The following is a 14,512-nucleotide window of genomic DNA, read 5'->3' as shown; positions in this document are numbered from 1 at the left end:
CTTAATACTATTAAATTAATTAATATAAACCCAATACTGAAATGCCATTTTTTTATTATTCATGTGCTGTTTCGTTTTGATTTTTTTTATCCAATTTGAGCATCCTCATTTAATTAATATCTAATGTTGGCAATTAAAATTTTAAATGAAAAGCAAAATTTTAAATTTTTAAAAAATAATTATTCTTAAGTTTAATGATAATGTTTTGGTTTTGGTAGGACAGCTAAAGTTATTGTTGATTTCTTAGTTGAAGTTATCTAGTAAACGCATTTAAAATTTGTATGAATCTATGGTAATTTAGTTTTATTTTATAGATGTGTGTTTAAAAAAAAGTGTATGATTTATACTGCTCTTTTTAGTTAATTGTATTAACTGAACTTTGTGAAGTTTTATAGTCATTTTTTTTTTTTTTTTTATTGCCTCAGATCTTTATTTAGACTTGAATTTCAAATAATTGAGTAATAATTATGCCAAATGTAAAGTAGATTTGTTATTTTAAATTAGTACAACTAATGAAAGACAGACATCATCGCCTACGAATATTAGTTAGAAAGTAAAACATTTTGCAGATAGGATAAATTAACTGAGGACAGCAGTATTGCCCATCGATTAAATTCAGTAAAAAAAAAAAAAAAAGACAGAAAAAGTTAGTAGTCATTCATCTACAATCAAGGCTATTATTGTTTGAATCAAGATGAGTTATTGCAAAGAAAAAATGAAAACTGCATAATTATATAATACTTTAAAATAATGGAAGCAATATATAAAATTTAAAGCTTTTATACTTTTAGATATTAACTTTAAATTAATTGGTCCATTTTCATCAATTTTCATAATAAGTAAAATTCTATTTAATATCAAAACAAAAAATAAAAATTTTAAAGGAAATCACGCTATTGATCCATAAGTATCACCTACTTACTTTGATTATGTTATATATTTCTTTGTATTCTAATGATATTTCAACCAACTCTCTCCAACATTTATAAAATACTCAATCTATTCAAAGCTGATCTTAAAGGAAAAGGTAACCCTAAAAGAAAGAAAAAAAAGATGTTACAGATAAAGATTAGGTTTCTTTATCTCACTTTTTTTTATCTTTCTTTTCCTGATGGGACTGATAGTTCCCTGACCAACAATATAAAAACTGGGATTTTTATTTTATATCTTTTATATGTTTTTTGTTATATAAAAGGTGTTTTAGGTGCTGTGTCCCTCCTTTTTCCCTTCAATAAAAGTTAATTAAGTCTATAGACTGTTCCTCTTTCCCCTTGATAAGCTCATTATTAACTATTTAACTTAACAATGCACGTATTACTCTATGTTCATTATTCATTCTGTTCTATTGTTATTCACAGTGTTTATTTAAATATTTCAATTGATTTTTATTTTTAAAAATCTTTTTATAGGCTTCTGGCTCATGTTAGTTGCAGGTATTTAATCAATAACCCATAACTAAACTGACTAATTATGCTCAAGCTTCTACGATATAAGGTAAAGCCATTAATTAAATTTTTATTTAAAAATTTGTACTTAGCATGAAATGCATGTTGAAAGCTATTCTTTTATATTTTGAAGAACTAAAAAATTTCAAAATACTAAATTTTAGGGGTCTTTGAGGCCATTGACAACCAAAGACCTCTGGCTGAATTTTGAAAAAGATGTTCTGAAAACTCAGCAACGTCATCAATCAACTGAAATTCCTGCTCTCCCTGAGTCTGCAGATGTTGTTATAATAGGTTTTATTGTTTTATTTTATACTATGTAAAAATATAATGCATTTAATGATTATTTCATTGAAAGAAATATAATATTTAAATTTTTAAATTGTTCTAGGTGGAGGTAGTGCCGGTTGCAATACTCTCTATCAGTTGTCAAAAAGAGGTGTTAAAGCTGTTCTTTTGGAAAAAGCAAAGGTGGCAACTTTAATCTTAATTTAATTTAACTCTTAAACAAATTTAGAAACTTTACCATAGGGATGGTACTAATTTTAATAATATAAAGCTGTTTTTAGGGAAAATTTTGAGGAATGAAATTTTCAAGGTTACATTTAAGATACAATTTCTGTTAACTTTTAGATAATTATTATGGTAAAGTAGTGAAAAAAAGTAGTTGGAAAGTTGTTATAGTAAATATTGATCTTTTAAACCAGGGTTATTCGAACTATAATCGGCAGGCCAAATCCTGTGAGCATTCTGACCCACCATAGAAATAACATTCTAAAATTTACAATGTATATTTGAAGTATTATTAAGTTACTTTTTAAATTATATTGAGAGCCACAAAAACAATGTTGTTTAAGAGACTGATCCGACAAGTGCAAACATACAGAGCAGAAACATAGACATTCTTAAAGTAGGATATTAGGGATCTCCTAGTATTTGAGAGATGAATTCTGGGATGACCCTATGAAAAATGGTTCAGTATGAAGTAGGCTCAAGAACAGAGAAGTATACTCCTTGCTTAATGAACCTGTTGTAAGAATAGTCAAGCTTAATGAACCTGTTGTAAGAATAGTCAAGCTTAATGAGCCTGTTGTAAGGATAGTCAAGCTCAGTAAGCTCTGCTAGACTGGCCTTGTTGCAGGGATGAGGCTCTATGAGATCTAAAAAAAAAAATAATTGATGAAGAAATGTATGGCACCAGAACAAGAGGCCTTTCCAAGCTTTGATGGGCGGTTGGTGTAGGAGATGATTCGAGGGACCTGCTCGGAGTTCAGAATTATAGTACAGCTGCACTTCATCAATTGAACTTGAAGAGGCCAAGACCCTGTAATAAATAGTTTGTCGTGCCAATTGAGCAGTGAGTGAGGGTAAAAGGCACAATTTCTTTTTTGAATGTTGTGGTGGGCGCATGCTCTTTTTCATTAGCAGACTGACAAATCCTCTAAAGCCACATTCTTTGTGATTTTATGTCTTGATGATTTTACACAATGTTTTTCATTATTGTTCAGTTTCATTTTTCCACAAACCTTCATTGTGATAGCTCTTCAGTGGTTAGACTCATTTTTACTATTTCCCGAGTTGAACTGCTGTTTCATAAGGGATGTAGAGGTATGATGTTAAAAGTATTTTATTGGCTTCTGCAACCACTTTACCGAACACTCAAGTCAGATATTAGGTCTTTTACTGTTCATTTGTATTTTCTTTGTTATATTATTTCCTTATATGTTTTCATTTGTAGAAATTTACTTAAAAGCATCTCCAATATGAATTCATTTTTAAAATTAATTTCACAAATTGAAATAAACCTCAAAATATAAAAAAGATATTAGACCTCCAGACCTTGGATTAGAAATAAAATTAATGCAGTGGAATTTATTGTTTGGTAAATTGGTTATTATGATCATTTCACAGTTTTAATTTATAATCATGACAGAAAAAAATTATTTTTATCAAAGAATCCATCAAGTTAATTCTTATTACATTTCAAAACCATTTAAATTTTAAATTTTTTATTTGAATCTTGACAGCAACTCCAATCGAGTGAGTTATCCTGATGAAGACCTGAAATTCAGGTCGAAATGTTGGCACAAATAAAATAAGTTTTCTTATTTGTGTATCATTACTGACTGACTGATTGGAAAAATTGAATCCATAAGTTTATTTTTTGCTATTGTCAAAAGCAAGTGCTGAATTAATTTTGGCCTTTTGAGAAGACAATTTCACTGTTATTAATACTGTATTGAATTCGTCTGTTATATTAAAAGTTTACTTGTTTTCCACCTGTTGATAGAATATTTCCAAAATATTTTATTGTGATTTGTCTTAAATTCTTGAAAATTATTTATAATTCTGTTTCAAATGAAGAAGAATATTTATTATTAATATTCTTATATCCAATGGTTTTGTTTTATATTTCAATTTGCAATTCATAGCTGTCTATTTATCCTTTGTTATATTGTCTGATATAAACATTTATTTAAAATTTATTTTATTCATTAAACTTCTGTCTATTTCCTTTTTCCTTCTCATATTCCGAGTTTTTTTAAAGAATTATTTTTCAAATCTGACCTATCATGTAATTTAAGGTAAGTAATTTTAATTACTAAATAAAATAATAACTGTTTCTACCAATAAATATGTATATGACAAATAAATATTTGAGTATATAATTTCATATTTATATTTAATTTAGTTTAATTATTTTGTTGATTGCCCAGGAATATAATTAAATTATAATTGTTTATGCTGGTCATTCAAAATTTAGGTCACATTTTCATTTGTGTTTAAAAGTTATAAAATTTGAAATTATTATTTGTAGCATGTATATATTACATTTTAACTGGTTTACTAGTAATTGACAATAAACTTGTGGAAGATTATTAGTGTCACCTTCACTATATCTTATCATAACCTTTTTATTCGCTCTATTAAGAATAGTTCATAAAATCTTTTAGCACTCCTCTCCACAGCTCGTTTTATCTTTTGTCTGTCATAATTAACTTAGTTTAACAGTTTATTTTTTTTCTGCAACAATTAAATATAAATCATCGAAGTATTCTTATTAGCCATGTCAGCTACCTATAATAGTTATTCATTTTAATAATAGTTATAAATCAAATTTATAAGTGCTGTAAAGCATCATTATTTTTTTTAATCCTGCATGTTTGTAAAATGTTCAATTTTATACCCTATTTATTTAGACAAACAACTTATTTAATAAATAAAACTCTTTAATGTGAACTTTCATTACGTAATTTACAGTTATTAAATGTTCCTATATTTTATTAGGTAACTGCTGGTGAAACATGGCACAGTGCAGGGCTAATTCTTCAGATGAGGATGTCAGACACGGAAATGCAGTTAAGATCTGCTACAAAAAATTTATTAGGCGTTCTTCAGGAAGAGACAGGAGTTGATCCAAAGTGGGTCAACAATGGGGCTATATACCTAGCAAGATCAAAGGTTAGCAAGCTTTGTCATCTTGAAATAGTTTATTTTCACAAAAATATCAGTTGTACCTGTTGGTTTATAACCCACACATACATTTGGTCATTTCTTATGATTTCAGAGAAATATCGATAAAATTTATTAACATAAATGGGCATAGCCTAATTTCATCTGCTAGTAAAAATATGCTTTTTGATTTCTATAAAATTCTTCCCAATTTTTGAAGCTCAGAGTATTAAAAGTAAATAAATTCCTGGAAGGCATTTTGTATCGTATCGTCAATAGAGCACTTAGTTAGTATGGAATAATCCACTATTTTGAAAAGAGCTAATCAGTTGCTGATTGCATAGTGATTAATAATGATTAATTATTCATCATGTAGGAACATTGGCCTATTCTTAAATTAAATTTCTCTTATTAATAATGTTTTGATCAATATATTGTAAATATTTTTTACTCATGTTTTCTTAACATCAGTCCTAAAACTTACTTTTCACTTGATAATACATTATTCAAACTTATTTATAAACATCTCATATTTGATGTATTACTTTGTATAGCTAGCTATAAGGCATATTGTAATCAAATATCTTAATAAAAATTGTAAGATTTGATAAATTTCTATTAATTGAAATAGTGTGTATATATTTTCTTTTGAAATCAAATTAGTACTTTGAAAAAAGTTCCTTATCAAGTAATACAATTTTTTTTTTAAACTTTTACGCAAAAATGTAAATATTTTTTTTTTAAATGGTTCAAAGGCAAAGAATTATTTACATTTAGAAAGAAAAGTAATTTTATTTTTAATAAAATGTTATTACATTTTGGTTTAAGTATTTCCCACCTCTCAGTTTTTTTTTTAAATCACTATTATCAACATAAATAAATATGTAATTTACTGATTTAGTGATTTTAAAAAATCTGTTTCTATCAAAATCTATGACAAATAATTTACTCAATAAATGTCTGAATTTAATTTCATACATAAAAAAAACTTGGACTTTGTTCATCTGCGGAGATTAAAAACAAAATGCAGAATATAGTTGATAATTTCAGTTTAAGTTACATAAGGAGTATTAAAAGCTTATAACTGATAGAGGTAAACAAACAATGATTAAATAATTTTTTAATTTAATTAACCATTTGATCAAAATAAGAATTTATCAAAAATAAAAAATAAAATTTCCCTCTCTCATCACTAGTCTTAGAGTGTTAGATATAGATAACATTTTTTCAGTTTTTTATTCATAATTTTTTTCAGAGGTATTTTTTTGTTTGTCTCTGCAAATTATTAGTTTTCTTTTATTTATAGATATAAATACCTCATTTTTTTGACGGCTGCATACATCACAGGTTTTGAACTGATAAAAAAAAGTGGCCATGACCATGGGTGACCATGACAGTTACATCCTCACATCATTCACTTCACACTTAATGATAATGTACTAATAATTATATTTTTGTTCTAAATTGTCACTTTTTTTTTTTTTTTAATTCTTGCCTTAATGCTTAGCTATAAATACTTTGTTTTGTTAAGAAATAACCTAATTTATTTGCAAAAAAAAGTTTTACATATTACTGAATAATACACCTATAAATTGGTGGGTACAAAATGGTGTGTCATAGATATTTTTATGAGTTCTTTGAACTGAGCCTGTCAAAATTTTTTTGCCTTCTATTCTTCAAGGACTCCTTTCCTTTATGGCCACATGAATTTGCACTTTCCATCTTGTCATTTTATCTAAATGTTCTCCATTTATACTAAAAAAAATACATAAGTTTTTTATTTATTATGCATATTTTATATACTGTTTAAAAAAAATTATTTTTATAAATTGTGATAGTCATTTCAGTAATGAGTAAACAAAGATTTAACAAAAGCTTTTTGGTGTAATGAGCATATCAAATATAAAATTCCTTTTGTGATAAGTTTAAATAATTTTTCATAGAAAATCGGTATTGTATTATCCAATAAAATTAGAATACTATTTTAGAAATTATTGAATGAAAACTTTTCTGAATACTTGATTATTATAAAACAAATGTAATACATTACTTATTATTTCCTTATAAAATTAAAATTATTCTGCTGTGTCAGCAGAATTTTCAACACAAATTTCAGATGTTATCAGATGCACTTGATTGACTCATCAAGTGTATGAGACAGACATTTATGATCCAAAGTTAACATAGATTAATAAATTCTTATTAGTGCCCCACAAGGCCCATCTATTAATAAATAAATAACAGAGTTTACTACAATACCAAATAATTGCAGATTCTGACTTCATAATTTTTTTTTAATCATAGGAAAATGAAGTTCACATAAAACGTATTCTACATAAACAAGAAAGAAATTTAAAGAGTGAAGACTTTAGTCTTTCATATTAGCATAGTTTATTTATATCTTTATGCTTTAATTTCTGATAATAATTTTGAAGGTCCGAATGGATGAGTATAAAAGGATGAGCACATTAGCTAAGAACTTCAATATTGAGACGCACTTATTATCTCCTGCTGAAACGAAAGATCTGTTTCCTCTCCTTGATACAGCCCTGATTCAGGGCGCCCTCTACTGTCCTAGTGATGGAGTCGTTGACCCTACTGCTTTCTGTCAAGCTCTCAACACAGCTGCTATCAATGGTGGTGCTGAGGTAATTAAGCAACATATGTTTTCATTTTATTTAATATACCTACATTATATTATTTGCCTTTTAGATGTAGCTTCTAGTTTTATAGTTTTATATTTTATTTTTATTATTATAAAAAAAAAGATTTTTTATTATAAAAATAAAAAAAGAAGTTTCCTTTCACTCAACACATTTGTCCATAGATAACTACTTATTTTTTAAAATTTCATTTATTATAAATTAAAATCGGTACCGCTACAACCCATGAAGGGTTAGGGTATTTAGTATTTTTATTAGTATTTTATTAGTATAGTATTTTTTAAGAAAGGATTGTTTTTCTCACAACGATTGTACAAATAGATCATTTGTTCAAATCATTTGCTCAGCTGCCAAATTTTCCCCCAATGAAGGGGCTGGGTGAGACCCAGGATGCCTCCAGAACCCACAGGGTTAACTCACAGCTACATTAACGGAATAAATAATTATCTGTCACAGTCCCTTATTCTCAGAGTTACCCTACTCTTCCCATTTAGTACACCCATAAAGGTGTACCTTTATTTCTTATCAAGTTTCAAACTTTTACTAGAAATATTTTTTTTAAAAAGGTAATAGTTGTATGACATTGAACCATTATTTATGTTGGATAATAAAAGTATAACTTTATAAAGAATTGAAGTGGCATAAATATTTCCTGGTATCCTTCATCTACCAAGTTATCCATTCCTACCATCTATCATACATCTCAGATTTCCTTATCCAGTCTTCAGATGTATATATAAGGGTCCACTGAACAGTAGCTTTTGACAAATCCTTCCTTACCAAATACTCTTCCTTATGAAATTCCATTCTTACTTCCATCCAACACTCCAGCCCACTTATTCTGTAATTCCCTATCCATCTAGTTCCAAAAGAATTAAAATAGATGCTCTTTATTTACATTCCACTATACAAAAAGTGTTGTCCTCATTCTGTAGAAATTTATGCTTTTAATATACTTAGTATTACTCTCCTGATTATTTTATTTATTTTTTTCTGTTTAAAGATTGAAAAGTTACTTTGTTATGATTTATCTTCTTTTTTTTTTTTTTAATATATGTATTAATTATTTTGTTCTTTTATTTGTTACTCTAAGGTTCTAAAGTCCCTTTAGTATTTTTGTAGTATTGTTTACATACTTTTTATGTAGAGATATGTCCCAGAGTAAATAAAGAATTTATTATTAACTGAAATGTTAAATGCTCCTAGAAAAGCATACAAATATTATTTAACAGTTTATATTTCAGTTTTTATTGGCACTTTCCGTATGATGTACTGTTTATTAGTCATTTCTCAGCTAGGCTGTACAAAGGTAAATGCTTGCTTCACTCTTAAGCCAGAGTAAAAGAAGTTCACTAATGATAAATTGAACAATTCCCCTTGAAAATAATCATCTTATCTAACAATGCTCCAGACCTCTTTTTGCTTATGTAATTCTTGTATATTTCTAGACATTCCTGAGATCAGTATTTTATTATAAGATTTTATTTAATTAATATTTAATAAGCTTAGAAAATTGACATTTTTTAACCACTTCTCAATTAAAATTATTTTAAAATAAAAAAGTATTGCTTAGTTAATGAGATGCATTTTTATTACTACTGATCATATGATTATAAGAATACACTAAAATTAACTATGGCTATTATTATTGACTTACTAAGAATTTCAGAAGCAAATATATATTATAAACATTTTTTTTTTGTTCCACATTTTGATTGATTCTTCCGAAATAGTTCGGTTATACTAATTGTCATTTGTCAAATTCATAGCACTGTTAATGTGAGAGAAAAACATTTCTTGATATTTTCGATTCTACTGATATATTATGTTAATCAAGAAATAACAAAGTGAAATAACGTGACATAGTTATGAAATGCCAAGAAACTTTTACTTCTTTTCAGAATAAATGGACAAGGGCCCATTACTTTACAGTTGATTTTTGTAGCAGCCAATATGTATAGTTGATGGTCTTAAAAATTTACTTACATTATATAGAACCTACTTTCTTGGAAATAGTAACAATTATAGTGGATCATTAAATTGGGATTGAGTCAACTATAGTACAATAATGATTTATATTATCGCAGTAGTTCCAGTAATAATTTGTGCATAAACAGAACCATGAATAATATCAGAACCTAACATTTTAAATTATAAATTAAACTCATATTGAATTTATTATAAGTTAAGATGTTTTTTTCTCGATCAAACTATGAAGTACTGAACCCCAGAGGAAAGTAAACTGATTTGTCTTAAAATACATTAATGGCAACTCGCCCAGACAGGGCTAACCAAGGGCAATTCTTGTAATAATGTTAGACCCCCTATGATGTTTATTAAATTATGGAGAACATATCAAAATAGGAAAAAGATCTGATATTTATTTTCACCTTAGATAATTATTAAATTCTTTCATATTTTATATTTATCCTATTTCTATTACTATTAACAATGATAGATGATTAATTAATACAAACAAACAAAACTAAAGGTACTTTAGAGGAAGCTTTTTTGAAATTTCAGTATTTACTCCTGGTCAAACTATTGCAATGGGAATAACATCTACCTGATATCAAAGACCGTTTGACCATTACATTGATATATGTAGTTTAATCAAAATCACCATTTTGAAGGAAATGTAAAAAAGTGTAAAATCAATTATATAAAGTGGGACTTCCTGTTAGTCTGGTTTAGCAAAAAATTCACTACCTCGCGCCAAGCTTGTATCTACCCTAAATACACAATTTAAGTTTCATGCAACTTTTCATTTTGAGTTGCTAACATAAATACTTACTTACACACACCCACATCATTTTGTGAAACTTGGTTATTTGGACTCAGAGGACCTTAATTCATGTATTCCCATCGAAAACTCTGGTTTGAAATTTTTTTTTCTATCGTAATACATTTCACCTATAGATAAATGAAATTAAAAATTATGTATAAGACAATGTGGCTATTGGTTATAAACTGTCCAAGGTATGATAAATGATCAGACACATAGAATACTATGATTGATACAGTGATAAAAGTTCAGTTAACTATTATTTTGTCAGCAATGAGGGTTTGTAGTTTAAACAAAAACCAATTAACACGATTTTCATATTCAATAACATGCATTTCAATTATTTATACTATAAGGCTATCGTATAAGGTTAAGACTACACTATAAGCCTTATAGTATAAGGCTTATATTATATTAACTAATATAGTTTTAGTATTCAGTGAAGTATCATTTAAGGGATTTTGTGAGGGTTTGAATAAAGTCACTATGAAACAGATATTAGGTGATGTAAATCATCATGACAAATAATAAGCAACTTGCTTCAGCACAAACTGCAGTATATGTGTGTTCAAGCTTAATTCACTGACTTTACAGCATAAAGATGTTCAACCTAACAAATGTAAATATTGATATATAATAATAAATAAACTGATTTTAGCAAATATATACCATGCTACATCATTTCTCTTGCCTCATGCTGGTGGTTAAAGTTAACTTTTATTTAATCAATTTTTAGGTATTGAAGTTTAGTTGTGGTCTTTATTTTGAAAAAAATTAATTGATTTTATTATTTTAGATTATTGAAAACTGTCCTGTTACAAAAATCATTACTGGAAAAAGCCAATTTGGATACAAACAAGTAGAAGGTGTTCAGACTCCATTTGGAACAATAAAGACAAAGTGTATAGTCAATGCAACAGGTGATAATAATTTGTATTAATTGTTTTTGTTTTCTTCTGATTTGGCCAATATTAGAGGTAACTATATGAAAAGTAGTAAAATATTATATCATTTTACTTACTCAAGTGTGTATTATTTTCCTATAAGACCTGTACTTCGTCCTCATAAATTCCCACCAATTTTCAAAGAATTAGAACAACGTTTATGAAAATACTTCAGTTTATTTTTTAATCTACAAAATTCTTACATTTCTTGAAAACATGTTTATATCTCTGTTAATGAGTTTTCATCTTAGACCTTGGTGTCTAAGTCTTAGGTTAGTTTTCAAATTTATAATTTCATTATTACCTTTTAAAATTCTTAAATTTTTAATTATCATATTACATATTACAACGTTGTAGGATAAAACAAGTTATCCTTTTGATTAATTAATTTTGTGACATACTTAGGTAATATAGTGGCATAATTTTTGTTTTGAAGTAATATTTTATTGGTCGATACAGTTAGTATCTCTTCTCAACCATAAGATATTAAGGTAAGGGTTTTTGTACCAAATATAATTTGTAGAACAAAAGTTATTGGTGCTTGAAGTAACCAAAATTTTATAAAACGACATAATAATCTATTCGATCATTAAGCAAACAATTCTTAAATTTTGTAGGTGCTTGGGCAGGAAAGCTTTCTCAAATGGCTGGCCTAGATGTGCCCATAGTGCCCTTACTACATGCATATGTTGTCAGTTCTCCTATGCAGTCAATCACTCGTACTTTACCGAATGTGAAGGATTCTGATGGCAGTATCTATTTCAGGGTGAAAGGAGATTCTCTTTGTGTTGGTGGTTTTGAGCATAACCCAATATTTTTAGATCAAGTAATGATATTTTTTATTGACATTCAGATTAACTTAAGTTGTACATGCTAATACTTTGCTACATTATTACTTTTTAATCCCTATTAGTTATCTGAAGATCATGCATTTGAGTTATTTGAACTAGATTGGAAAGTGTTTGATGCGCATATGCAGAATGCTATTGATTTAGTACCACAATTTGAAACTGCTGGAATTAAGACTACAGTTTGTGGAACTGAAACATTCACCCCAGACTTAAAACCTTTGATAGGTAACATAATAAATATCAATAAAATACATTTTTAATATATATATATATATATATAAACAATCAATTGGTTTTAGTTAGCCATTGTTAGTCACAATAATGTATATTATTTATAGATATGTAACATACCTATAAATAATATACACTGTTTGAATTAATGAACAACCATAAAAAAAGTTGTTTATCATAAGTATATCTCTTAGTGATTATTCATCATAATACTGTTTTGGTAATTATGTATAAATAGGAGAGGATCCACGATTATTAGGCTTCTACCATATGTGTGGATTCAATGCGTCAGGAGTTGTATTGAGTGGTGGGTGCGGTGAGCAGTTAGCCAAATGGATTATACATGGAAGACCAGATTTTCATATGTATCGTTATGATATCAGGTTGGTGTTCTAATGTAAATATATACTTAGCATACATATAAAATAATGTTAACTATATTTCAGCAAAGTGAAAATTCATTATGTCTTTAGAAATTTGTGAGATGAAATTAATTTATCTACAATTTATAATTGCCTCATGGGTTGAAATAATATCATATTTTACAATTTTCATCCCAATTTCCAGTTGTAACCACTTTTTGAATGTTGCCTGATTCAACTTCTTTTTTTCCCAGGCTGCTCTACTCATAATTAGTAAATGTTTTAAAAGTAAGATAAGACCGGCCCTGATTTGGATGGGATTTTGGGGTGGGTGGGCTGATTAATGATGAAAATACATTTTAACTAAGTAATAATAATACACTTTTTAAACTATTTTTTGACAAATATTAAAGTCTTAGACATTAAAGGACAAAGAGTAATTGTAATACATAAATTAATTTATAGACATAGTCATAATGTATTATATCCAAAATTGAAATCCAGTATACTATACTAAATGGATGGATATCCATGTTATGATATTAATTATATGTAACTTGATTTAACTAAATTTTTTTCAATGACTGCCCTACTCGTTATTAGTAAATTATTTAAAAGTAAGGTAAGGCAGGGCCTAATTCTTCGATTTCATAAAAAAAAAAAACTTTTATATATTATTTGTTTCTTTTCCTCCTTTTATTATTGACAAACAAGAACTTGCATGTGTAACAAAATTAAAGGATGTTTATTTTCTTGCATATGCAATTGTTTATATCTGTTTGTACTTGTTTGTCAATAATTAAAGGAGGATAAGAAAAAAATGGGATTTCAGGGATGGAGCTGGCTGGGACTGTGAGGACAGGCCGTATAATGTCTAATTCTTATTTTGTTTTATAAATGAAATCCTTTGTGTCTCGTACAACTTTATGGCAATATTTTCAGTAATATCATTTAATTATAAACTATATTATTGTTTAAGTAACAGCTTAATATAGTTAATGAAACATAAAAAAAAAATAGTCCCTGAAAGTGGACTTCATGATCCTTTTTGCCAACCACGCCGGCTACCAGAGTTGCCTCCACTACTAACCAAGGTGGAACATAACTCTGTTCTGAATTCCTTAAAATTTAACTCGTGTTTGTTGTTAGCAGACTTCTTCTGGTTCAACTAGTATCTTGATTAATAAGTAGATTGAGATATAATACTTATAAATATAGAAAATTAAATGAACTTAAAAAAGCATAAGAGAAAGAAACTAACAGTGAAAGATGCTACCTAACCCGCTCAAATACTTTTTAAAAATGTGTACGTAATTTTATTATTTTAATTAGTTCTGTTACAGATAGCATTAAGTTTAATTTCAATAATATATTATGAATCATTCATTATAAATACAGAGGTGAAAAGTACAAAATATTTTATTTCATTTACTAATCTAAACAAACATATTTTTTCGCTCCAGACGATTTACTCCAGAACAAATGGTAAATAAGGCATGGGCGAAAGAAAGATGCCACGAAAGTTATGTAAATAATTACAAAATTATATACCCTCACGATGAGCCATTAGCTGGCAGAAACCTTAAACAGGATCCATTCTATGAAGTAAGTAAACCATATCAATACTAAACTATTATATTTATGATAATTTATATTAATCTAAATTCCTTTGTTATATTTTTTCTTACTAGTTTATAAAATTCCTATTTCTGATATTTGGAAAAATATATATGATGATAAAAAGTTTTAAATTAATTAAAAAGTTTAAACTAATTAAA

At 27.4% G+C, this 14,512-nt stretch overlaps 1 protein-coding gene across 2 annotated transcripts in view; it reads left to right on the top strand.

The window, feature by feature from the left end:
- Sardh (Sarcosine dehydrogenase) overlaps window positions 1-14,512 on the top strand; it is a 25,151-nt gene that overhangs the window by 1,131 nt on the left and 9,508 nt on the right. The window contains exons 1-11 of one of the 2 annotated variants that reach the window (XM_014436158.3): window positions 1,289-1,307; window positions 1,410-1,494; window positions 1,610-1,739; window positions 1,837-1,916; window positions 4,734-4,907; window positions 7,334-7,546; window positions 11,143-11,266; window positions 11,908-12,116; window positions 12,204-12,366; window positions 12,611-12,755; window positions 14,198-14,339. In XM_014436158.3, coding sequence (XP_014291644.1) covers window positions 1,471-1,494; window positions 1,610-1,739; window positions 1,837-1,916; window positions 4,734-4,907; window positions 7,334-7,546; window positions 11,143-11,266; window positions 11,908-12,116; window positions 12,204-12,366; window positions 12,611-12,755; window positions 14,198-14,339 — 1,404 coding nt within the window. In that variant the 5' untranslated portion in view covers window positions 1,289-1,307; window positions 1,410-1,470. Of the gene's footprint in view, window positions 1-1,288; window positions 1,308-1,409; window positions 1,495-1,609; window positions 1,740-1,836; window positions 1,917-4,733; window positions 4,908-7,333; window positions 7,547-11,142; window positions 11,267-11,907; window positions 12,117-12,203; window positions 12,367-12,610; window positions 12,756-14,197; window positions 14,340-14,512 lie in introns of those variants that run through there. The other variant, XM_014436150.3, reaches the window with a different exon arrangement.

The sequence above is a fragment of the Halyomorpha halys genome, unplaced genomic scaffold (genome assembly GCF_000696795.3).
Source record: "Halyomorpha halys isolate HHAL.00 unplaced genomic scaffold, Hhal_1.1 Scaffold51.1, whole genome shotgun sequence".
Lineage (NCBI taxonomy): Eukaryota > Metazoa > Arthropoda > Insecta > Hemiptera > Pentatomidae > Halyomorpha > Halyomorpha halys.
This window is presented reverse-complemented; position numbering and strand designations above follow the sequence as displayed.